Source organism: Convolutriloba macropyga, chromosome 11 (genome assembly GCF_964194025.1).
Source record: "Convolutriloba macropyga chromosome 11, txConMacr16.3, whole genome shotgun sequence".
Classification (NCBI taxonomy): domain Eukaryota; kingdom Metazoa; phylum Xenacoelomorpha; order Acoela; family Convolutidae; genus Convolutriloba; species Convolutriloba macropyga.
The window spans coordinates 22,772,394-22,797,472 of NC_134478.1; the positions used below are offsets into that span (position 1 = coordinate 22,772,394).

At 38.5% G+C, this 25,079-nt stretch overlaps 1 protein-coding gene across 1 annotated transcript in view; it reads right to left on the bottom strand.

Moving 5' to 3' along the window:
- Positions 1 to 552: 552 nt before the first annotated feature.
- The window catches only part of LOC142349073 (uncharacterized), a 45,906-nt gene continuing 21,379 nt past the window's right edge, over positions 553 to 25,079 (bottom strand). Inside the window, exon 5 of the mRNA XM_075400486.1 lies at positions 553 to 2,286. Coding sequence (XP_075256601.1) covers positions 599 to 2,286 — 1,688 coding nt within the window. The 3' untranslated portion in view covers positions 553 to 598. The remainder of the gene's footprint in view (positions 2,287 to 25,079) is intronic.

Here is a 25,079-nt window from a genome sequence, read left to right on the forward strand (position 1 = left end):
ACTCAAAATTCGAGTGAAAATAATTCATACCGCCAACTTATTCAATTTTTTCGCTCCACTTCCTACTTCGGCATGACCAAAATCACAACTCCGATTTGTCTTCAAAAACCATAAAAATCTGTAAGGGAACTTTCAAAAAATAAATCATGACAATGTGCGAACGAAAAACATCACCCCAATACAATTCATATTTTTTGAATTGTAAAACTAGGAGCGCAATAATAACCAGCTGCGAAGATGAGGGCGGCTGTTAAAAATAAGGAATATTTATCTAGACCGATAAATAATTCCTTCCGAATAAATTTAGTGCACGACGCTACCGTTCAACTTTCACTGCCAAAAAACTGCCTCAAGGAAACAGCCCCAGTGTATTGGTTAATGTAGCCCCCCTTGACTCTATTTATGTCGACTTTATGTACAGATCTTCAATATATAGTCATATGAATATTAACTACGAAGTTGAGCGCTGGACCCAATAAGGAAAGTCAAAACTTCAAAAATCTTAATATTTAAATCTTTATCCCAAGCTAACACGTACGGATGAAAAATGGGTGATCAAAAATTCTAAATCTAAACTATCTTGCCATTCCATTTTTTATCAACATTGGTTATGTAGAGATATCAAGGATTGTATTGCATTTAGTTGTTCTTCGGATACTCCACTTTCTACTTCAGTTCTATGGGCGTGAACTTCCTTACTGGATAAATCGTGAGCTTCTAGGTCACACTCTGTTTCATTTGATAGAAGGGCATTTTCATTAGTACTAAACCTTCGTTGGTCTATCGACGGCTGTTCAACTAATTGAAAGTTGTCATTTTTACAATCGTTGTCAATCACAGTATCCGTTTTACTTAAGCCATCCAAATCTAAGCTGCCCGTTTCTTCGCAGCCTCGCTGAGTTGTTTTTGAAAAATTTTGGGATAAACTAGATTTGTTTTTCTTCTTCTTTCTAATTCTGCGTTTCAAATTATCCAATTTTTCCATTTCTCTATAAAGCTGCTTGTATCGCTTTTGGATCAAGTTCATCTGACGTTCCGCGACAAGAATCCTCTGGTCAATATCGACAATGTCATCTAACGCCTTGACGTCCATTAAATCTTCCAATTCATTTTCAACGTTATAAATTGAACAAAGATACGCTTGCAACTCCTCATCATCTTTATTGAAACGAGCCGAATCAGATTGAGTAGTTTCTTCAACTTCGCTGTTTTCCGCATCTGATATGAAAAATCCATGTTTATATTGTCCGTTCTTTCCGTTCCTTTTCGCTGTTTTTCGACCGATACCCGAACCGGCAGGTGTACCTTCTAATTTCACATCTGATTTCTCTTTTTTCTTGAGAGTACTCGTAACATTATCAACAGCTGGAGATGAAAACGGAACCATATCATCTGTGGAATCCAAACTAACGTTCACTTTTGATGGATCGCTAATTTCAACATTGATTTCTTTCACTGGCTCATCAAATCCATCATCACATTTATCAACCTCCGATCTCACTTCCAGTTTAGATGGATTACTTGAATCAGTAACAATTTCCTGTTTCGGCGCGATAGGCGACACGTCACAAATATTACCCGGGTCCAACGTATTTGTAATCAACTTAGAAATATCATGCTCAGGATTCGTTTGCTCATCGTTATTAACTTCCATTTCCGGCTGAGCAAGTTTGTTCATGTCTATCGTATCATCACTTTCACACTCTTCGTCTGCACTAAACCCTTCATCATTGGTTTCGCATTGAACACCTGTAGTTTCTTGCTGTTTCTTCACATCTTCGTCCATATCAACGTCTAGATCACCCAACTCATCCCTTGGCAAAGTTTGAGGTTGGCTTACACTACGAGACAATTTACTAGGCGTAACAGAACAACTTTTAGAATTTTTACCAGTTTCTGACAATGAACTTCGTTTTACGATTCGGCGTCTTTTTGGCGGTGAGCGCGTAACTGGTTTAGTATCTTGCAAGGATTCTTCAAACTCGATATTTGTTGAAATCTCGGCGATTGATATGGTGCGCTTTCTTTCGATTGGCTTCTGTGGGCTTCTGTCTGCGAAGTGATAATCCGGGTTGGTCAACAACTCTTTCAACTGCGGTGACTCGCTAACACTGCTCCGAGAGTTCGTCTTTCTTCTCAACTTCCGAGGAGTTCTGACGATTTTGCCAGTTGTTTCCTCGTCCGAACTTGATGATACTTTTCTGCTCCGTTTTCCAGGAAGCTCGCTTCCAGCAGGCAAAGCTGGTGACTTTGTCTTGACATCAGCCCCATCTGGAAGTCGGAGGCCTAAATTATACAACAACAATGTAGAAAAGAAATAAACAATATGATGTTATTCTAATAGCTTGTTTCATGGTAAAAGGAATATTATCCTACTTTCAGGACAACTGAGGCTTATGAGACGGGAGCGGTCAAGGAATTCGGGATGCTAGGGCCGATAGTTTCAAAGTGCAAGGGAAAATAAGATCTTTTAGTTTTACTCAACTCAAGAGAAAAGATGATGGTTTTCACAGCTTGTTATTAGACCGTCTTTTGTCGCTCTGAGGCATATTATATTTTCTAGCTGATGTTTTATATTCAAATAAACAAAGCATATGTATATTAGCTTTACAATACTTCTTTACAACAAACTCCGGGTATACATTTATATAGTAAATACACTCTAGTAGTTAGGACAGGAAATGTAGTTTATGATTAGTAAAGTTTACAACAAATATAAGCCATATATAGAAGAACAAATATTTATGCCATATAAAGACTTTTCCACAAGATAATACCCTGTTTAGTATTACACTACCCTACTTTTTGAAAATTTTGTTTTTTATTAAAAAATTTTACACAGAATGAGAAATAAATATGAAAGGAAAGTTAGCCACAGAAAATTCGCCAAAAGTTTGAGAATAGTCTGAATAGTCAGCTAGCCCTGTCATTCCTCTGCTTTAGCGGTAACGTCGCTGTAAGAGGTACAATTCGTTGGCATTTCAAAGTTTTCAGTGGGTCCTTGTACTTTTCTGGGATACTGATCCGCTTGATCCAAGCATTTCTGCTCCGAGAGCTACTGAAGCTGTTTCCAAGCTGTTTCCGAGCTACTGAAGCTGGTTGCTGAGGTTCAATTTGGACGCCGATCGTGACCCTGGACTGGTTGGCTGAGTTTTTCATCAATCGTGCGTTGAAGTTGTAAAATTTAGGTGTAAATTTGCGGAGTATCGCAAATCGATGGTAGAGGAAAGCAGCCAACGCGTGTAGAAGTAGATTTCCAATGAAAACTATTACTGTTAGGATTAATGACAGATTATAAGGTACTTAGGTCTCAAGTTTGGATACTAGGTTGGGTTTTAGCAATGTCATTTTGTGTGCTATCGGCTTTGCTATGGCTTGTAGTTTGCTGCTGTCGATAACAGTTACTCCGTGTTGTAGTTTCTGCCTGACTTCTCTGATCATTTGGATGTTGGCCTCCGTTTTTGTTTCAAAGTATGGGAGTTGGTTTAGTTCGGGCATAGCACCAATTAGATGATTCAACGGGTCAGATAGCTTAACTCCAAATTGTTTTGCTTGAACTTTACCACAACTTTGGAGTTCAGGTCGAATTTTGATAAACTTTGATATCAATTGGGCTCTACATTCTAGAGTGATCGGGCATTCTGTGTATCCAGGGTACTCCTTGTTATGCGGCACATAAGAATTGTCAACACTGTATTCGCGTAGTGTAAATGCCGGTGACGCTCAAGAGAGTAGCCATATACCGTAACCAAGATTTGTTGCTTTCTCGGGTGATCTTAGAAGTACTCTTTGAGTATCACAGACTGTTAAAGCTGTTATAGCAGAGTGAAAAAACAGGGTGGCTAAACAAGAAGACTGTGCAAAATTCGTTTCCATTGTCTGATGGCAAATACGATATCGGGAGGATCCCAAGCAGTTTTCGAATTGCTCTGTTGTCATGACTGTTGTCTCCATCGAGTCTTCCGATAAAGCAAGGTATTTGCCTTCTGTGAGCCATAGGAGTGCTTTTTCTTTACCCTTTTGTGGCATTGGTATCAAATGTGACTCATAGACGTTGAAGAATGTCTGGCTTGACGCTTGACGCTAATGGGATTGCTAAAGTTAGTAAGAGTCTTTGATCAACTGTTGACACTTTTCGAATCAGTTTGGACTCATAACAGGAAATGAGATCTTGCATCGGTACTGCCAAAGTCAGGCGATTCGATGCATCGTCTGTCCATTATATACAGAGTTTAGAAAAACAAGAAGCGATTCTCGAGGCACTAAGGACATGGGAAGTCTGATCCAACAGAATTGGAATTGAATTTTGATGTTGGAAGCATAAAGGGCGGATCGATGACTTTTATCTGCATAGACCACAAATAATAGGGAAGCGATAGTGCCAACGTTAAAATTGAATTGCTGGTTGGAGAAAAGCACTTGATTACAGTCACGAAGAACATGGAAATTATGCTGGAAGATTTCGAACTGTTTTTCAATGATTTCCCAATTCTTATTGTGATTCGTGCATTGTCTTCTGGATTTTTGAGATATCAGCGAGTCCGTTAGAAATCATGACGAACTTTTCGTTTGACTCGTTCTCGACTTCTAGAACGTAGTCTGTTAGGAGTGAGGCGTATTCATCAAGGCGGTCAATATTCTCGGCATTTTTTCGACCGTTCTCCTGGCAGAGGCCGAATACACCTGATAGACCGCATTCCGATCCACCCATTGCTATTCCGCTGCCGAATAAGCCTATTCCGGCAAGTGCAGCTGCTGCTACAACCCGTACTACCCGACGATCGCGGTGTGAATTATCTTGGTTTTCTGACAAAATTTGCGATGTTGTCGCTCGAAGTTTTTTGACAGTTTGTTCTGCTTCATGCACTTTGAATTTTGTCCATAAGCCAGTTTACATTAAATTATTCCGTTGATGTATTGAAGTGTGAGGAGAAATTAAGAAAACTGACTGTATTTTCCATATGTTCGAAAGCTTTTGCAAAGTTTTTTCGATTGCTTCTTTCGCAGTGAAGTTGTAGTGACGGAATGTTATCAAAAACTCGACATTCACGAATTTTTCTGCCAACAGTATTTCTGCATTTTTGTGTAAGAGTATTCCCTTTGATAAATATTCGTTAAAATCTTTTTCGTGTATCCGAAATGAATATGAAAAGTATTAAAATGTTAAGTGTAAGCATTTTGAAATTGAACATAAAAGAACTCTTTTGGTGGACTCTCTAGTAATTCAGTTATTGGTGCAAGTGATTGTCCGGTGTTTGTTGTTATTTGTGCTAGTTTGTTGGCCGGATGTTAAATATTTAGTTTGCAATTTGTACTTATGTCTTATTGGTTTTGCAAATTTAATTTACTAATTAATACCGTTTTTGGTAAGGCTTTATAGTTTGATTGAACCTTGTTCAATAGTTGTTCCCGATAATATTCGAAGAATGAAAGCGCTGACCTGGTGTCATCCAAGTCTAAGTTTTTTAAAGTGTATTTATTTTCAGAGATGAACTGTGCTGCAAGTTTTCTTGAAATTTGTGATTTGGTGTTGTGAGAATGGGAGTTACGTGGAGGGAAGTAGAGTGTGGTCAGAGAGGGCGCCGATTTGTAATGATGATGTGCGAGATGACGGTTTTCTGATTGACAACCTTGTTTATTTGAGTATTTTTTTGATTTGTTTTTGTGTACTGCATGCATCTGAGTTACCACTTGTTTTGTCGTTGGTCAAGAAGGGAGGAAGTGAGAGAAGAAGATGGAGAGGAAGGAGAGGGAAGCGTTGTACTGATTGAGGGTGAATTTTGAGCTGTTTTTAATACTTGTAGATGTTGTTTTGTTTTTGGTTTTAATTGTTTTAGTTAAGTTTAGTTTTAGTTACCTGTGCTTTGTTTTATTGATGATTTGTTTGTTTAGCGTCGAAGTACTTGTTTGAGTTAACACTTCACTAACCTGTCTGTTTTAATCTAAATTTTGGGGTGTTAGCATGAATATATCTATGGTAGATTATTATTATAGCATGAGAGATGGTAGACAATGGGGATTTTAATCGCGTATTAATATTTATGTGTTCTCATATGAGTAGTGAGTTGTGCCTTGAACTTCACAGTATTTATGAACGCGTTTGTAAAAGATTTCGGTGTGGAGGAGGCGTGGAGGGCAAGAGTGTGGAGGATGGTGAAGAAGGTGTCGGGAGTTGGGATGAGTACATGGGCGAGATTTTTGGAGGGGGAAAGGGAAGGAGGTCGGGGGGAATTCTAATGGTGATTATTTCAGGGTGCCTGTTTAGGCGGAGGAGCAGAAAGTGTTTAGGTTTAATTATGGGTTTTTAGGGAGGTTAAAGCGTTGTAGGGATTTGGAGGGGATGGAGAAGCTATTGGGGGAAACATGGAACGGGTTGGGGATGGGTCATCTAAATCGGTTGGAGTGTTCAGACGGTGAATTCTCGGTAGAGGTAGCTTGAAACTTTGGGTGTCGGCATGTGGTAGATTTTAGTGGGCCAGGGGATTTGGAGGTATCGGCAGTGGCAGGGATTTACGGGCTGGGGCGTTGGTGAAACGGCGGGGACGAATCTGTGGCGGCATTAGGTTTTGGGAAGGTATTTATTTATGCAAAATCGGGTAGGGCGGGGCGGTGGTTAATTCGGTCGGTGAAGTCAGCAAATGCTTTTAGGGACATGGTGCGAGAGAGGCCGCCGAAGGGGTTGGAGGAGTTTTTTTGGGTGTACTTTGACTGGAAGACAAGGGGGCATTGCGGGGGGGGGGTTCGACAGGTACTTTGGTTTTGGGATTAGTAGGGATCAGGTGGCTCTAGTTAGGGACTCGTCTCCACGAAGAAAATCGAACGCTGTAGAAAAGGTGGGTGGGGATGCGGACGATATGCTGAGAAGGGAAGCTAAGAAGTGGGTGTGAGGCCAAATTCTGCTGGCCGAGGGAGAAAACGAAGGAAGTTTGACAACCTCCCCAATGTGAGGCTGAGCAGTTTGGAAATTGGCGGCAAGAAAAGGTGAATAGTCAAAATCAATTTTAGTTAGAGATTAGCTGATGTTTTCCTGTAATTATGCATGTTAGGCATAAATGTGGTTGATTGTTAGAGAAATTAGAGCATAGTCTTGCCAAGAGGTTGGCGGAGGAGGGCGGAGAAGAGCCAGGGCTCAGTTCATCAACATAAAAGTAAGTGATTTAGTGCATTTTTCGTATTTGGCACGAGTAAAAATATGCATGCGTGTGTTATATGATGTTTGGATCATTTATAGTAGTACCTATTGCTTTTCAAGTATTTTTAAGGGCGATTCCAGTCGATTTGCATGCTGAAGTTGTGCTATAATAATTAACTTAGGCACGTAATTGTCAACAAAAGCGGTCTTAAACATATAACACGCTTGCTAGGCAATTTTGTGATCGTTTAAAATATTTGAAGTTGCTTTACGAATAAAAATGACCCAATATAAATTAAGTATTTATACAGAGGGGTAGAACTAAAGGCAATAAGACGGTCCAAATGCCGCTAGCGAGTTGTGCTGAGCTCGAAGTGTCAAAATTTATTTTTCACCATTTTCAAATTTTTAATCAGAATTTTCTTTGCGTTCCCCCTTTTTGTTTACGGCACTTAGGGTTGAAAGAGTGGTACCGATCGAAAGACATGACCAAATAGGAGGGCCCCACTTCGAGACATTTTCGATTTTTTTCCTTGAATGATCCTATAAGTTCGCCTATACAATTAACTTGATTGTAGAGTGGTAAATTTGGGGTTATTTGGTAATGAAATTTTTGTTGGGGGGAGCAAATTGGTCAAAAAATGGTCATTTTTGGGTCTAATTTCCAAAACTTCGGATGGTGATTTTTCGAGAACTATAGCGAATTAGCCAAAATCCTTTGGTAGATCACTAGAATAGTTTATGGCAATGCTCCATGCAAATTGGGGGTCGTAGCGCGTCTGGGGGGCAAAAAGTTGTCATTTTTGAGGTAGTGCTGGTGGACCGATTTTGGGCCTAATTTTGGTCGTTTTTTGAGGTTTTCTCATAACTTAACGGATATTATGGTATCAGAAGGCTAAATAAACCCTCTAACGAGCAGGTGTAGGCACTAGGAAGGCTATTAGCCGCCTTTGACGGCCATTATAAGTCTTTTCACAATGAATTTTGTGGGAAAAAACCGGATGTTTTATAACTATTTTCTCAGAATTTCGTGATAAACTGTGAAATTTTAGGTTCTTTCGGGTTTTAAACTGATTCCTTTCAGTACCAGGATTTTTGGGCTACATGTAGTGGTGGTTTTGATAATATACGTTGATGGGTAGGTCCGAAAAGACACTTGCAATTAAGCGTGAAACAGAGCTAGGGTTTAACCATTTTCGTGATTTTCTAGCGTTGGAATGATTATGTCTCCTATTTGATACTCAAAGCATATTTTGCGAATTATGCAGCCCAATGACAGTGAGTAAAAACTGGGGTGATCGGTCATGCAATTTCTAGTAACTTATGTGAAAATAAACTTGTTATTATAATGGTCAAATTGGGAAAGGATTGAGCCAATCGGGAAAGTTTGCAACAATTGAGGCGTTTTACTGCCTTCAGAGTACCAATAGGCATCACCATTAGCCTGCATGTGGTGTATATTGAGGTCGTTAGATGAGCAATATGCATAAGAGTAAGGTGCTTGGAAACGGTTGCCAGAAAACTGGAAAAAATGTGCTTGTGATGGTGGCATGATTGAATTGATTTTTGTGTTTTTGTTTCTTTTTGTGCTGTTAGATGTGCTTGGTTGCTTTGATATGCTATTAATTCCTGCCTGATACTTTTGAATACTTGCTCGAACTTGGTCTTTCTTTGTCTCCACTGAAGGGCCTTGTCTTTCTTGGTTTCTCGATAAGACTTCTTTTTATACTTTTTCGTTTTTCAGATGTAGAAAGTATACTAGGCAACTTTTTCATTTAGGAAGGTTGTATACTTTTACTAGGTGGCGGCGTAATCTGTATAGGTGGCGGCGTAATCTGTACAGCATGATCGTCGCAACAGTTATATTGTCGTATTTGTTTTGTTTCACTGAAAGATACGTTTTTTCTGGTTTTTGATCTTGTTACTGGTCCAGCTGGTAAGTTTTTTTTATCGTGGTTCGTTGTATATTTCTGGTATGGTGGTCTCATTTTGGTCTTCAAAGGTGCGTGAGGGGTCCTGTGGCTCTTCCTCGGGAATGTTTTCCATTTGTGGTACCCTTGGTCTCCGATCTTGTGGTTGAATTACTCCAGGGATTACTGGAGGTGGGTTTGGCAGAACTCTTGCTATTGGGTGTTGTGGTACTGGTGTTGGTGGTAATGGTACCGGGGGCACTGCTGCTGGAGGTCCGAAAGCGAGTGGTAGACTCACCACAGGCGGTGGTGGTGGCGTATCTTGCGGTTTTTGTTCAGCTATCTCGCTTTCTAACAGACTTGGCACATAGTCATCAAATAACTCGGGCCCACTTTTGCCGTGTTTTCTTAATGGGTCGGGAACAAATTTCGATGGATCGACTATCTCGAGATCTTGAACAGCTTCTGGTTTCTTCACTGGTCGTAGTCGAATCCTGTGGACACATTGCGTGTAGTTTGTTCTAATTTTGCGGACAAGGTAATTACAATTTGTCGGCGCCTTTTCCACGCGGTAAAATGGTAACAATGTCTTTAGAGCCTTCCCAATTGATTCGCTTTGTGTAGTTAATTTTGGATTCAGTAGAAAGCAGTACGAGTGTTCGTCTAATGCTTTTGCTAATGCCTTTTCGTAATAATAACTTCGATAGCTATGATATGAATCCAGAAGATGGAGTTTATTTTCTTCAAATTCTAATTGCATCGCGTCTTGTAGATCTGTTACAGAGTCTGAACTAATGTCAAATACGTCACTATTAGCTCGTTTAAATCGCACGTCGATTGGTATAGTTGGTTCGCGGCCATGGAACAAGGTTGATGGACAACATCTATTAAAGCATAAAGAACATAGCGAAAGAACTTAGAAATATCTTAGAGTATTAGATTTGCTTATACAAGACTCTATAAATTAATGTTACTAACCAGATCAATATGACGAACTGAATATCGCAGTGTAGTTTTAATATTATGAAATGAGCTAAAGCGGCGAATTTCAGAAATGTTGTCATTTAACAGATATTTTCAGATGATCTTGGAACTATAAGAAATCGTTAAATATGAAATATTTTTATGCATGTAAATTAAAATGTTACCACATCGCACACCCCCAAAATTGCATCATTTTGGTATGTTAACCTCTTCAAAAATTGTTTTTCTGGATATAAATACGAGCGATTTTTGCTATATCTTCACTCTTTTCTTCTCTTTTAAATCTTATTTAAAAAGTAATTCTTATTCTTTCAAATATCTTTTCAGCTTTAACAGCTTCAATCTCTAACTTGCCAAAACTCGTCTCGCCTCATCGGGGTTGTCGCGCTACAGTGTTTGTAATCCTGCTAACAGGTTATGCGCCCAGCCATCAGACCTTTGACAAGCTAATAGAGTTTTGGTTGAGATTGTAGTGTCAGTGTTGGCAGTTTTAGCTCTTCTAGATTGACGAGAGTTTTAAGATCTAATATTTGAGATTTCGCTCGAAAATAAAAGCTAAATCAGAATTTGTGAAATAAGAATTGAAGTTTAAACTTCATAATGGAACCTCCAAACAATAGTCTGAAGTGGATGACGTTTAGTGGGTTGGCTGAGGACTACCCATCATGGAGCACTCGTTTCTCTGCCTTTGCACAAACCAAGGGCCTCTCCGAAACGCTCACAGACACAGTTGAGCTACCTGACAGGCACAGACTCACGCTAGAGCTACAGCTGTACAAGAAGATGAGAGCCGCAAAAACCAGATTTGGTACTACCTTGCAATGACGCTAGATGCCAGTAGCCTCATGCTCATCCGCCATGACTGGGTGAACAGCAAGGGTTTCGGAGATGGCCAGAAAGCGTGGCAACTTCTCCAGCAACGCTTCAGAAGCGACGAGACAACCACAGTCATAAGTCTCATGAGGCAGTTGGCCAGACTACAACTTCGAGAGGACGAACCCATCCACCAGTACTTCATCAGAGCGCAAGAAATGGCCACCCGCTTGCATCATGCCGGTGAGGAGCTTTCTGAGACGCTGTTTAATGCAATGGTATTGAACGGCCTTCCACAAGGATACAAGCATTTTGTGGTGCAGGAGAGCTTCAATCCTGTAGAGAACTTTGTGGAACTGAGGAAGCGTCTCACTAACTTTGAGGAGAGCCACAGACAGAGAGATGATGTGGAGGAGGATCAGCACGTTGCCATGTCAGCAAAGAATGCTTCTCGTCAAATTGGTACACTCTTCAATCAAACCACATCCTAGGAAGACTTTCTAAGCCTAGTAGTTCCAAAGCCCTAGATTCTGTTTTGTGTGTAACAAAGCTGGACATTTATCAGCTAGTTGTGACAAAAAGGACAACGCAGTATGTAGTATATGCAAGGCTAAAGGCCACCTAGCAAGTGCATGTAAACATCAACAAAAAAGTCCTCATAAAAACCTAGCATCTAGTTTAAGCGCTGACAGCTCATTTGAAGTTTCAAAAACTGATTTAGTAGTAGATTCAGGCAGAACTGACCACATGATGACAGATAAAACTTGGTTTAAAAATTACCAAAAACTTGAAACCAGAGTTAACAATCCAGATGGAGGGATAACAAAAGCTGAAGGAATAGGAGATGTAGATGTGCAAGCACGAGATACTAAAGGTGTGCTACATAAGTTGACTTTTGAAAAAGTTCTGCATGTACCAGAGTACAAAACAAACTTAATTTAAGTTTCAAGTTTAGTTCAAAAGCAACACGAATTATTTCACAAAAGCTAAGTCAGTTCTAAAACTCAGCAGCAAAGAAAGCTTCAAACTGATAAGAAGAGGCAAACTGTTCTTCTTACCATACAGAAAAGAATGCAAGCAGCACTTTTCAAACTTAAGTGGGGGCACGTGTCAAGCAAAAATTTGGCACAGAAGACTTGGACATTTGAACTTTAGAGATGTAGCAAATACAACAGATGAAGTTTCCCAAGCTTCAGATTATTGTGAAACTAGCGTTTTGGGAAAAATTTCGGAAAAACCTGTTCCAAAGGTGAGCGATAACAAAGTAACTCAAAAACTAGAAAGAGTTTACTCTGACGTTATCGGACCAGTGAGTCCATCAAGTATAGGTGGCAACAGATATGCAATTAGTTTCATAGATAAATTCAGTTGCTACGCAGTAGTAAAATTTATGAAATACAAAACGCAAGCATTGCAACCTTTCAAAGAGTATGTTGCACAATATGGCCGACCAAAAATTTTGCGAGCTGATAATGGGACAGAATACTAAAACAAAGCCTTTAAAAATTTTTGCACAAGCAAAGAAATAGCTCGTGAATACACAGTTCCTGAAACACCCGAGCAAAATGGTGGTGTTGCAGAACGTTTTAATAGAACAGTAGTAGAGGCTCAAGATGCCTTCTAATAGAAGCCGAGAAGCGACCATCTAAAAATATTTGGTTGTGTTGCCTATTCAAAAAATCGTGATGCTAGTAAAAAGTCAACGTTTGATCCAAAAGCAACAAAGTGCCTGTTCATTGGATGTTCTGACAACACAACAGCCTATTTGCTGCAAAACAAAAACGAGACAAATCTTTACTTCGAGAAAAATTAGGTTTAATGAGTACCGTCTACCAGGATTTGAGAATGAAAAGGAACAGATAGAAGATAGCTTCTTACTCTTAGATTTAGACTCAGAAGATGTGAGAATTGAGCCTCAGGATACAAGTGAGTTAAGTGAATTAAGTTCAGAGGTTGAGATAACTGAAACCGAAAGTATTCAAGAAAGTCAGAATGTTTCAGACACTGAAATTGAATCAGAAGTTGAGCAAGCGCAACCAGCTTCAAGTACTAGACCAAAGCCAGCTAGTAACGTTAAATTCAATCCTAAGGTTGCGGTGAAAACAATAGAACCAAAGCCTTCAAAGATACCGGTACCAGTCAAAAGACAAGAACAAAAAACAAAAAATGCATCACGGCTTCAACTGATAGGTAAGTTAGGTCAAATGGCACTTCCTGCAGGGGATGAAAAACTGCAATTGTGGCATGAGTACGATGAGATGAAAAGACAAAGAAAAGAGGCAGTTCAAGAAAAAGATGTACAGCGTAGCGATAGGTCAAGAAGACCTCCAGAATGTTATGGTAAAAGTTACTCGCATGCTGCACAATGCCTAACTTCTCAAATGATATTGGAACCTGAAACTTTGAAGATGTAGTCAGCTCAGGACAAAAAGATAAATGGTTTGAAGCCATGAAAACAGAGATAGAAAGTTTAAAAAACTAAGACTTGGGACTTAGTTTCAAGGGAAAAGGGACAAAACAATTCCGGGACGTTGGGTCTACAAAATCAAACAAGACTCAAACGGAAACATTGATAAGTTTAAAGCTCGTTACGTAGCAAAAGGTTTCAAGCAAAAAGAAGGAATTGAGTATTCAGAAACTTTTGCACCAACTAGCAAACCTGAACCTTCTTAAATTCTTCTAAATTTAGCAGCCAGCAAACAATTGATTTTGGAACAAATGGATGTAAAGTCAGCTTACTTACATCTTGAAATAGAAGAAGAAGTTTACCTAGAGCAACCAAAAGGATTTGAGGAATTTGACAGTAATGGTGAAAAACTAGTTTGTAAATTGAGAAAATCAATTTACGGACTGAAATAAGCAGCCAAAAATTGGTACCAGAAACTTTCTACTTTTCTTATGGAGCAAGGTTTTGAGAGAAGCAAACACCACTACTGTCTTTTTCTAAAATATTTTGAGGATGAAAAATTGTTTGTTCTTACTTGGGTAGATGACTTTGTCATAGCAGGAACTAGTCAACAGAAAATTGACATGAAAAACTCTCTAGAGTCCCAATTTAAAATGGATGACAGAGATCTTGAGTGTTTTCTAGGGATGAATTTCACAAACACAAAAAGGAATAACTTTAGACCAAGAAACCTACACTCAAAATATTTTAGAACAGTTTGGAATGCAAGATTGCAAACCAAGTAAAACACAAGCAGAGAACAATCTTAAGTTGCACAGAACGACTCAGCAAGCGGAGATGCACGTAAGTTTAGAAGTTTAGTTGGTTCATTACTTTACCTAGCTAAGCAAACTAGACCAGATACCATGTGGATCACAAATGTTTTATCACGCTTCATGAATGATCCAACTGTTGAGCATTTCAATGCTGGCAAGCGCGTGTTGAGATACCTACAACATACTAAATCTCTTAGACTCTTTTTCACATCGACCAACAACAGCACTCTAGTTGGCGAAAGAGAATGACAGACGATCGACCGCAGGGTACTATTTCAAGCTGGGAGACAGTGGGGGATCTGTCAGTTGGCAAGTCAAGAAGCAACCGACAGTGTCACTCTCATCTTGTGAGGCAGAAAACCAGGGTTTAGCTGCCGCAGTGCGAGAAGCCATCTTCTTGCGTGGTCTTCTGAGAGAACTAGGGTACGAACAGTGTGCGCCCATAAACATTGGACAGGACAACCAAAGTTGCACAAAACTTGCAACTAACCCAATGCTTCACAAACGATCTAAGCACATTGACACAAAGTACCACTTCATCCGTGAGCGAGTTGATGACAACTCAATCAAGTTGATCTACACGCCAACAGATGCCATGTCAGATCTTCTAACGAAATCGTTACCAGAGCAGAAAGTTGAACAACATCGAGAAAAACTTTTGGTCGAATCCAGATTTTTACCTAGCGGCAACAATCTGAGTGGGGGTATTAAAGCATAAATAACTGAGCGAAAGAAGTTAGAAATATCTTAGAGTATTAGATTTGCTTAAACCAGACTCTATAAATTAATGTTACTAACCAGATCAATAAGACGAACTGAACATCGCAGTGTAGTTTTGATATTATGAAATGAGCTAAAGCGGCGAATTTCAGAAATGCTGTTATTTACCAGATCTATTTAGATGATCTTGGAGCTATGTGAAATCGTTAAAAATGAAATATTTTTATGCATGTAAAATAAAATGTTACCACATCGCACACCCCAAAATCCCCTCATTTTTGATATGTTAACCTCTTCAAAAATGTAACTTGGAAATATTATATTTGTTTTTCTGACTATAAATACGAGCGATTTTTGCTATATCTTCACTCTTTTGTTCTCTTTTAAATCTCCAAAATTAATTCTTATTCTCTCAAATATCTTTTGAGCTTTAACAGCTTCAATCTCTCACTTGCCAAAACTCGTCCCGCCTCATCGGGGTCGTTGCGCTACAGTGCTCGTAATCCTGCTAACAACGCCCGATAGAAGTATGAGAGGATGTGTTGTGGAAAAATGTGGCAAATATTTATGCCAATTTGTCCATTGCTCGTTTGTATTCAGCCGTAGTATACGCTTCAAAGGTCCGTGTGATCTCTCGACTGCCCCTATTGTTTGCGGATGCTTCAAGGTAGCATGTTTAAGCTTCACTTCTAAAATTGAGGCTAATTCGTTCATCAAATCCGAAACAAAGGTTGATCCAAGATCCGTGACAATTGTTGTTGGAAGATAACTATGATTGAAAAAATTCTTACTATTTCTTTTGCAATGTTTTCTGCGCTGCGGTTAGTCACGGGTACTGCGAAGAGGTATTTTGTGAAGACGTCATTACCGCTAAGAACGTACTTATATACAGGCGAGTTAAATGTTCCAACTAGGTCAATTTGTAACATATCTCCTGAGAAAGACTGAAGTGAGGACATCTGTGTTCGGGGTGATTTCAGTGAACTAGATGGCAGTTTCTTTAACCGTAGACAAGTCAAACAATTTCTGATGGAATCAGTTAAATGTTCTGTAAAACCTGGGAAATAAAAGCGTCTTCGAAATTCTTGTATAGTTTTAGTAATTCCAATGTGCCCTGCTGTTTCGGAATTGTATTCGACAGAGTGTTTCTTTCCAGAGATGTTTTGGCAGGCAATATTGTTTAAATTCTATTTTACCGGCGTAATTGTAGAATAGTTGATATAGAACTTCATCTTCAATAGCTAAGCGATTCAAATGTTTGAAATACCTTTTCAGGTTTTTTGAAGCATATCTCCTCATGTTGGTTGGTGCTAGTCTTTTTTCCTGTATGAACTGTCGGATGTCCTCATCTTTGTGCTGCTCCTCTTTGAGCCTAATTGGGTGTTGTTTAGTGAGAATATTTTCAAGCATGTCGTCCGGATTTGGGAAAGAAATTGCGTTTATCTTTGGGATCGTTAGGCTGTAAAGTTTACTTATTTGGTTTTCTAACTGGTTTTTTTGTATATACTCGTCGTACCTGCCTATCTTTTGCAGCTGTTCGACAAGTTCAGCATTAGTCCAGACTCTTAATGGGTATTTTGTCCATCTCTTAATGGGTATTTTGTCTTTCATTATAATTTTAAGGCACGCGTTTTTCTCAGTTTGAATTCGGCAGAGGAAATCGCCACCATAGTTTGCCTTCCCAGGGATGTGTGCAATCACAAGGTTGAAAGATAAAACTCTATCCAGATAATTCCACAGTGTTGGCGGAAGTACTTTCGATTGGAAAAAATGCACTTAACGTTTATTATCGCTTAAAATTAGCACTGGGTGATGCGAACACCATAGAAAATGAGCAGTTTTCTAGTGCGTAGTAACGTCCCACGAATTCTTTGTAATAGTTGGACAAATTAAGTTGGCTTTTGTTGAATAAATATGATCCAAGGAAACTGGAACGTAGACATTTTGAATTTTATCGCTATTGTCAAGATAATCTTGGACCATAAGGACGAATCCTGCACCATAGGTACTTGCATCACATAGTAAGACATACTTCAATCCGGGTTTTGGTAGTCGTAAAGTTGTTTCAGTTGCTGATAACAGGTCTGCCTTCAATTTTTCCAAACTATAATAGTGTTCTTTTGTTGGTTCGATTTTGGTGTCCTTCTTTAATAACTTGTAAAAAGGAAGCAAAGTCATGCCAAGACTTGGAATGAAATTTCTGAAAAATTGCTGAAATCCGGGTAGTCGTCTGATTTGCTGTAATGTTCGAGGCATTCTAACTTGTTTGAGGAATTTCTGTATTTTCTCTTTCTCGGGTGAAATCCCTTTTGGCGTTATTACTCTTCCAAGAAACTGCATGCGTTGTGTGGCGATTGAGCATTTACCTGGTGAAAGTCGTAGGCCTGGTTTCCGAATGCATGTGAATATCTGTCGCAGTGTCGGTATCAGTTCGTCAAATGTTTTTTACCGCACAGCCTATGTCGTCCATGAATTGCGTACAGAGGTTGGCTGCTAGACATGAGTCCAGTTAGTGCTGAATGAAAGAGCTAAACCCTGTCACGGACTTGCTAAGTCCTTGAAATAGACATTAAAAGGCTTAGGTGCGTGACGCAAAGTTGAATGCAAGCAACTGCACTGAGTTGTCATCGGCCATCTGAACACAGTGATACGCTTGCGAGAAGTCAAGGTTAGTAAACAATGTTTTTCCCGCGAAATGCTTTGTGGCATCTTTCATATTTGAGATGAGAAAATAAGAGTTTTTGTGGTCGTTTTTTAAAAGGTGGTTGATTCGTCAACGGTCTATTAACACTCTAAGTTTGCCAGATTCCTTTCAATGAGCGAATAAAGGACTACTGTAACGTGAGTGAGATAATGTGGTAATTATTCCTTAAAAGTGTATTAGGGAAAGTTCCACATGAAGTTCGTCCCTTAAGTGTATAGGAGTTGGAGGGCATTGTGCGTATAGAGGCAGATCATGCTCGGGATTTAAAAATATTTTCAGTTCTGTATTAGAGCCATTATCGAATATGTGCTTTGCAAATATGTCGTGAAATTCCAATAACAGCTCTTCTACTAATTCCCGTTGTTCCGCTTGTAGAACTGAGTCTTGCCATGGAAACTTAGACAAAAACGTTTCTTTATCGGTTTGGTTATTGAGAGGGTCAATTCTGTCCATTTGTTAAAATTTTAGTACTTCGTCTTAAATTCGTCTCTGCAGTAGTGGAAGTGTTTCCGGATCATCACAAGTTTTGGGAGTTGCAAACCATAGATTGTGGTATTCTGGGGGTGGTCTAGTTGCTTGTGTTTCCCCCTTCTTGTCTCATTTTCAATTAATTGGTTAATATCTGCAATTGTTGCATCTGGTTTTCTGAGTCGCGCCAATGCAATTAGTTGCGGATCAATTTGTATTAACTAATCGGCTTGCTCTGATGTTAGGACTGAAAATTTACCGGCTTCTGTTCTTTGTTCTATAGTTATATCATGATCTGTAATGTTGAGTGCTGAGATCATTATGACATTTCCTTTCTCGACTGTACTCAGTGAAGAAGTGAAGTCAATGTTCAATTCTTGTTCCAACGTTTCGTTCGTTGTAACTATTCCACTGACTATTTCCAGGTCTTCGGTATCATTTGCAGGGGTACATTTGACCATAATTTGTTCCCCTGCTGCAATTGTTTGTTTTGTTGAGGCATAGATTGGAATTCTTTTCAACCTAACGACCCGTCTTGGTTCATTTTAGGGCTTTATTTCGTTAATTGTTATTGATAAATCATCGACTTGCAGTATGTTTCTTGAGGGTCGAATGCTAATGTCATGCTTTACAAAGAAAGGATTTCCTATTCTTATTGAATTTGCAGTTTCAAGTACCAGGAATTTTTCTTTAAATGTTTTATGTGCAAGTTTAAATTCTATTTCAACTTTATGTTTTACTTGCATGAGTTGACCTCCTGCTAGTTTGACTGTGGATCATTTCGGTGTTGTATCACATTGCTGTATTTTTACGTTGGTACCTTTTCTAAGCTAAGCGCATTGACTTTGAGAAATGACGTTTGCACACTCTCGTGTATCTATAAGGGCTCTACGAGATATTAACGGTGAAAGTTTCAGTTTTACATAAGATAATATTTGTGCTTATTTTGGGTTTATGTTATCTAGTTCAAGTACACTTTGTTGATCTTATGATGAGATTATATTTTGATTTTGTTTGGGCTTTTGGCGAAATAGTGGCTTATTTAGTTTTTTTTGTTGATTGAAAGGAAAAGAGGTTCCTTTCTGAGGTGGTGGACCCCGTTTGGTGCATTGGCTTGCTCTGCAGTTTGTGTATCCACGTTTGTAGCAAAACGTTCTGCTAGTTTTGAGTTACTGGAATGTACGGCTCGTTGGGTGTACGAGCACTAAAACTTGTCATTAAACTTCGTGGGTAGTTTTGTCCGTATGGTCGCCTTATGTTTTGTTGAAATCTAGGGCGGAAATTTGCTGATGGGTTATTAAATTGTCCTCTATTTTGCCATGGCGATCGATTGAATCCTCGGTGTCCACGGTGGTCACTGTGGTCTGTATTGTGTGAATCTTTGCGGGTCGAAAGTTGATTGGTTTGTAGAAGTTGACTGGAATTTGCTAAATGGCTGTTTGGAGGATTGGTTTGGTGGATTATCCGACTCGCTAGTTAAGTCTTGCAGTCTTTTCTCAACTGACTGTTGCGTTTGCGTTATTTTGCTGAGAGCGTTAACAAAGCTTTCACTAACTGTTTCATTAACTTCGTCCAAGCCATATTCCGGGTAGTCTTCCTTACGACACATTTCTCGTATAGCCATTTGTTGTCGTGCGAAAGTGCATAAATCATGAACTGGTGTGTTGGCTGGCTGTCCCATGATTTTTGATCGTAGCCATCCGGGCATTGCTTTTATGAATATTCTGTTACTTAGCTCGTTCTTAAAATCTTCAGCACCTTGCAGCCGTGCATCTCTTGTTGCCGTTTCTCTGTCAAATCCGGTTTGTTCAGCAGCGGCAGGTGCTGCACCAAGTTCAGCTAAAATCAGTGGAGCTACCGCTGGTAGATTTGGCCCAGGATCCGCTCCCAGGGCTTTCGTTTGTAGACTTACGAGAAAATTTTCAGGTGTGTCTGTCTTTGGGTCAAAGAGTTGACTTTCGAGCTTTAAAATTCTAACTTCTTGTAAATCTCTATTAGCAAATTGGTCTCTTAATGCGGTAAAATTGTCTCGCGTGGCGGGTTCTAGGGTTTGAAAGAATCTAAGAGCTGCATCACAAAGATGTATTTGTAGAAAATTGGGCTGTTGTGCGTTGTTTATCCCTGAAACTGCTACAAATCCTCGAAAAAAGTTTTTAAATTTGTTAAAGTCCTCTTCTGTTCCAGAGTATGGCTTTACTGTAATTTGCGCGTGCGCCGTAGCTAACAATTACAGGCGTCCCTATCTATTACAATACAGCAAAATAATAGCACTAGATGAAAATTGAAGTAAATAGCACCGGTGATTTAACTTACTGGTTTTTATCAAATTTAGTACACCTCAGTTCTCTTTGTAGGCTTTGAGTTTGAGTTCTCACTTCTTTCATCTACTGTTGTCTGTTTCAGTTGAACTCCACTCTCATCTGAAGATCACTTGTTCACCTCATGCCTTTGAAATTTGTGCTGTTATAATTGAAGTCTCACACTTGAAAGGAGTTGTAAAGGAGATAAGAATATGTAGCTTTTAAAAGAATTAACTTATTGAATAGCAAAATCGAATATTGTTTTTGTTATATCAAAATGAGCTTCTCTTTTTATCTATTTAATTGCTGTCACAAGGTCTTTCAGGTTATCAAACGAACTGGTTGCAATTACTTCTCTTTCTATAATAGTAAGGCCGAGGAAAATGATAAGCAGTTGTTGTTCGACTACCAAAACATAATAAACTTCTGATGACGCCTCTAACTCATGTGGGTTGCCAAAAACAATAAGATTTATAGAGAATTCTATTTCTTGAAGTCCAGTTTTAAGATATAAATTTTCAAACAAACATAATATTGATCAAATTCTCTCAGTAATTTTCAAAAAAAAAAACTGTCGCCGCTTCTGTCACCATCTAATAGCCCGTTTCATGGTAAAAGGAATATTATCCTAGTGAGGCTTACGAGACAGGAGCGGTCAAGGAATTCGGGATGCAAGGGCCGACAGTTTCAAAGTGCAAGGGAAAATAAGACCTTTTAGTTTAACTCAACTAGATAACGAGATGATGGTTAACACAGCTTGTTATTAGTCCGTCTTTTGTCGCTCTGAGGCATATTATATTTTCTAGCTGATGTTTTATATTCAAATAAACAAAGCATATGTATATTAGCTTTACAATACTTCTTTACAGTAAACTCCGGGTATACATTTGCATAGTAAATACACTCTTAATGTGGAAGTCTTTATATGGCATATATATTTGTTCTTCTATATACTGATAATACCCTGTTTAGGGTATTACAGTTATCATATGGTTAGCATAAATAGCACATTTCTAATACAATTGAACGCACTCTTTAGATTCTACTCCATGCAAATTGCCTTCTTGCGCAAAAAAAAACATGAGGTAAGAATTTTCTTTCAATCGTGTTTGGAACAGCCGTCAGAAAAACCATTTTCAAACCTTCAAAAAATTATAGCACGGCTGCGGAAAAATAGATGGCAGAAAAATAGATGTACCAGATTGTTTTTTGAAAGATCAAAATATCAAGAGATTGCTCGTGGTCGGAAGAGATATCACCCGTTAACAGGATGGGGAGATATTAGTACTTATCAATACAATTAGTAAAACTGAAGCCAACATAGGCATTGGGCATGAATGAATGTAAGTAATCTAATGTGAAAAATGACACTAGTCTAGAAGTTAGAATATTTTAACTCAATATACACATTTTCGCAGGGAAACACACAGCAAGCAATTTTGAGTTGCTCGGGCCTTGTATTAGAACATATGCACCTTCTTTCCATTTGAAAAAGCGTGAAAAATTCACTTGAGAAGTCAAAGAATTTTCTAGAAGAAAAGCGCAAAAACGGTCAAGCGCAAAATTTGCCTAAAAGGACCAACACGTTTACAATAATTGCTATGAACTTCGTTCGGGAGCAATTAAAAATATTCTCAATTTTCTAAGCGGAAACCGACTAACGTCGGATGAAATGATCTCAAAGGAAAGGCGGGCAAAATTTAATTTACAGGGTAATTACCTTAAAAAATTATTATGCGTGCAAAAAAACTGGACCCACAGGCGAAAGAAACTGTCATCTCCAGCATTACAGTCTGGCATTTTAACCATTAAGCTGTAACGGCTTCGCTAATCCATCGCTTTTATTTTAAGCAAAAACTGTTACTTCGGAATGAGGGCAATTGAGATCACGGAAAAATTAAGATGCCAAGAGCGAAAAAGTCACTCGGAAGCAAAGAATTTCCTAAAACAAAAGCACAAAAACCTTCAACCGAAAATTTTGCATAAAAAGACACACGTTTAAAATAATTACTTCAAACTTCGTTCGAGAGAAATTAAACAATAGCTATTGCTCAAGAGACTTTTAAATTCTTTTTTATCTAGTTAGGAGGCTAACAATTATGAACCAGAGTGATATAAAATTGTTGCTTTCCTGGAAATCTATGTTGGATAATCTAATAAACGATAAAACATGAAAACAATTTAAAAATTCTAAGTATAACCTGTGAATCATAAATGTGAGGCTACCTACTATTGTATATAATCAGTCATGATCAACAAAAATGAGGTCTACACGACTAACAATTATTTGTTCCGTTAGAATATTGTCTGTTTATTCGAATTCACTGTAAAAAAATTAAAACTTTACGCCGTTAGGTTTTAAATTGTCTGAATTATTTCTCATCACCAGGTAGCAGTATAGGCATCATGAAACTGCTTTTCATTTTAATTTTGTACCATCTTTCAAGGATTTGAACACACGACAAGACATCAAAACAAACAAAATAATGAAGTAAAAAACAATCTTGCAATTTGAAACAAGTCATGTCTAGGAGCAGCCGACAACTTCTCTCGATTGGATTTCATGACCACGCCAGGGTAACATTTCTGAGCATAAACCAAATTTGATCTCGGAATTTTATTTTCGTCATGGGCTATTTTCTTGCAGCTAATATCTTGCATAACTAATAAAGGTTGAAAAAAGCGAAAGATTAAATGACTGTTAATTTAACAAACTATTTTTCTTTCATTTTAGAGATCTCATAACCACCTCTGGGAATTAAATTTCACAGCAACAATGCTCAATTTTCTATTCAAAAAGAGAATTTTTCTAACATGATCATGGCAATCCAATTAAAAATTAATAGAACTTTCCATTGATGCTACCTTGATAGATTAGAATAGAACTCATTTGTATACTTATTTACTTAAATGATATCATCGTAACAACATAACAAAACATAAACGGCAAATTGCCGGAAGATAGCCGCCATTGACCCGCTTGACGCACATTGGGATTGAAACAAAACAAAATTAAGAGAGAAATTGACAAAATTTTTCTAAGCTTCAAAGTGTTTTTATTTGGTGTGTAAATTCCGCATATTCGGTTAGATTCTAATATTACAATTGATTCAGCCTCCAAACTGAAGGCTATTCAGCATAATGCTACTGATAGCTAGCAATAGCTTTAATGAACTTTGATAACCTAATGAACTATGACTTAATGAGCGGGCTTTATATGTTAACCCGTTTCTTTTTATTTTGATCTTTTGACTTTGACGGTATCCACTACATTACGTAATTCAATACGTAAAAGATATACAATACGTCAAGCGTGAAAATCGTGACTTATGTAAAACGAAAAACGTGATCAAAAGGTAAAGCGAATTAAAAAAGGAGAGCGCCTAAGAGTTTAGAGCCGCTTAGTAGCCGTTTAGAGCCTGCTGGCGGCTACTAAAAACTCCAAAAAAAAACTCCAAGTTTGCGGACAAATTTGACCTCGCACGGGCTTTTCAATGATACCTCTCATGCCTTCATCCACGCAATATTTCGGGGGTTCGAAAATAACAGAAAAAAGCCGGGCTAGCATTTCTTCTTTCTCTCGTTACTCGAGGTCGGAAAAACAATTTTAAGTGCTCTCCATCTTTTATGTGATCGCAAATTTCAATTTTAATCAAACTTTTTTGAACTGTTTGAAAGTTGTGTTGAACATTTTTCGATTTTCATGAATCAGTGCTTGTTTTTAGAGAAATTCGACAAAAACAGATACCTAACTTGTTTTATTTCTTCAAACGAGTCTGTTCAATAAGAAAAAGACATATGCCTTATCCTACGTTGCACAGTAACAAAGAAACGTAAGATAACTCATGGCATCTCTTGGTAGACTCTTACGGAATCTCTTAGAATTCAAAGAGTAACAAAGGCGGCAAGAAAGGATGTTAAAAGAAAGGCAACTTTAAATGTCAGAAAAAAGAATGTTGCCAGAGTCATTAAATTCATTCATTGGATTTATTTTGAATCGTTCCGTTTTCAAAAAAAGTACAGCATTAGAAAACACGAATGACTCAAAGCATAGACTCAAATTTCTTTTATTTAAGGCTTTATAAAATGAGCAAAAACATCTTCCAAAAAATAGAGCGCCAACTAAAATCCAATTGTTTGATTGTGCACAAAGGAGCGGATTACTATCCTTACGCAGTTTTAATTCAATGATTACCAATAATTTCATTCCAAAGCGTCAGATCTGAGAAGAAAACCGTAATTCGAAAAACTGAGACCATTCACTGTCTTACCCCAGTGAATATTGGGAGGTAGGGAGGGAGGGGGGTGGGGTGGGGTGGGAAAACCCGCAGATGTAACCTCCATCTGATGATGACTGCAGCAATAAATTTCTCTTCTCGGCGATCATTCGACTGAGTGAAGACTGGGCTTCAACAAGCGACTCTTCTTTGACAGCTAAAGATTGGGGCGATACTTTACATTGTGATGAATTGCTGTCTCCTTTCTGATTAGATGAGGTGACTGTGGGCGTCTGAAAACTCGCTTCTGATTGTCCAATTTTAGCGTGTTTTGGTAAAATGATGTCTTCTGATTTTGCGCTCTGTGGTGAAGTTTTAGATTCGGACTTTCTATACTCGCGACTTTTAACTTCACTCAATAGACTTTGGTCAAAATTTTCTGGATCTGCTATCATATCTTCAGATATCCACTGATCATGACGTGCATTCCAATTCTTGTAATGGATGTAGTAAATGCCCGCTTCAAAGGACCGCGATGTGTCTATTTTGAGAATTTTTGCGGGATAAATTTTGCCATCTTCAAAATTGACGTGAATCAGATCATCTACG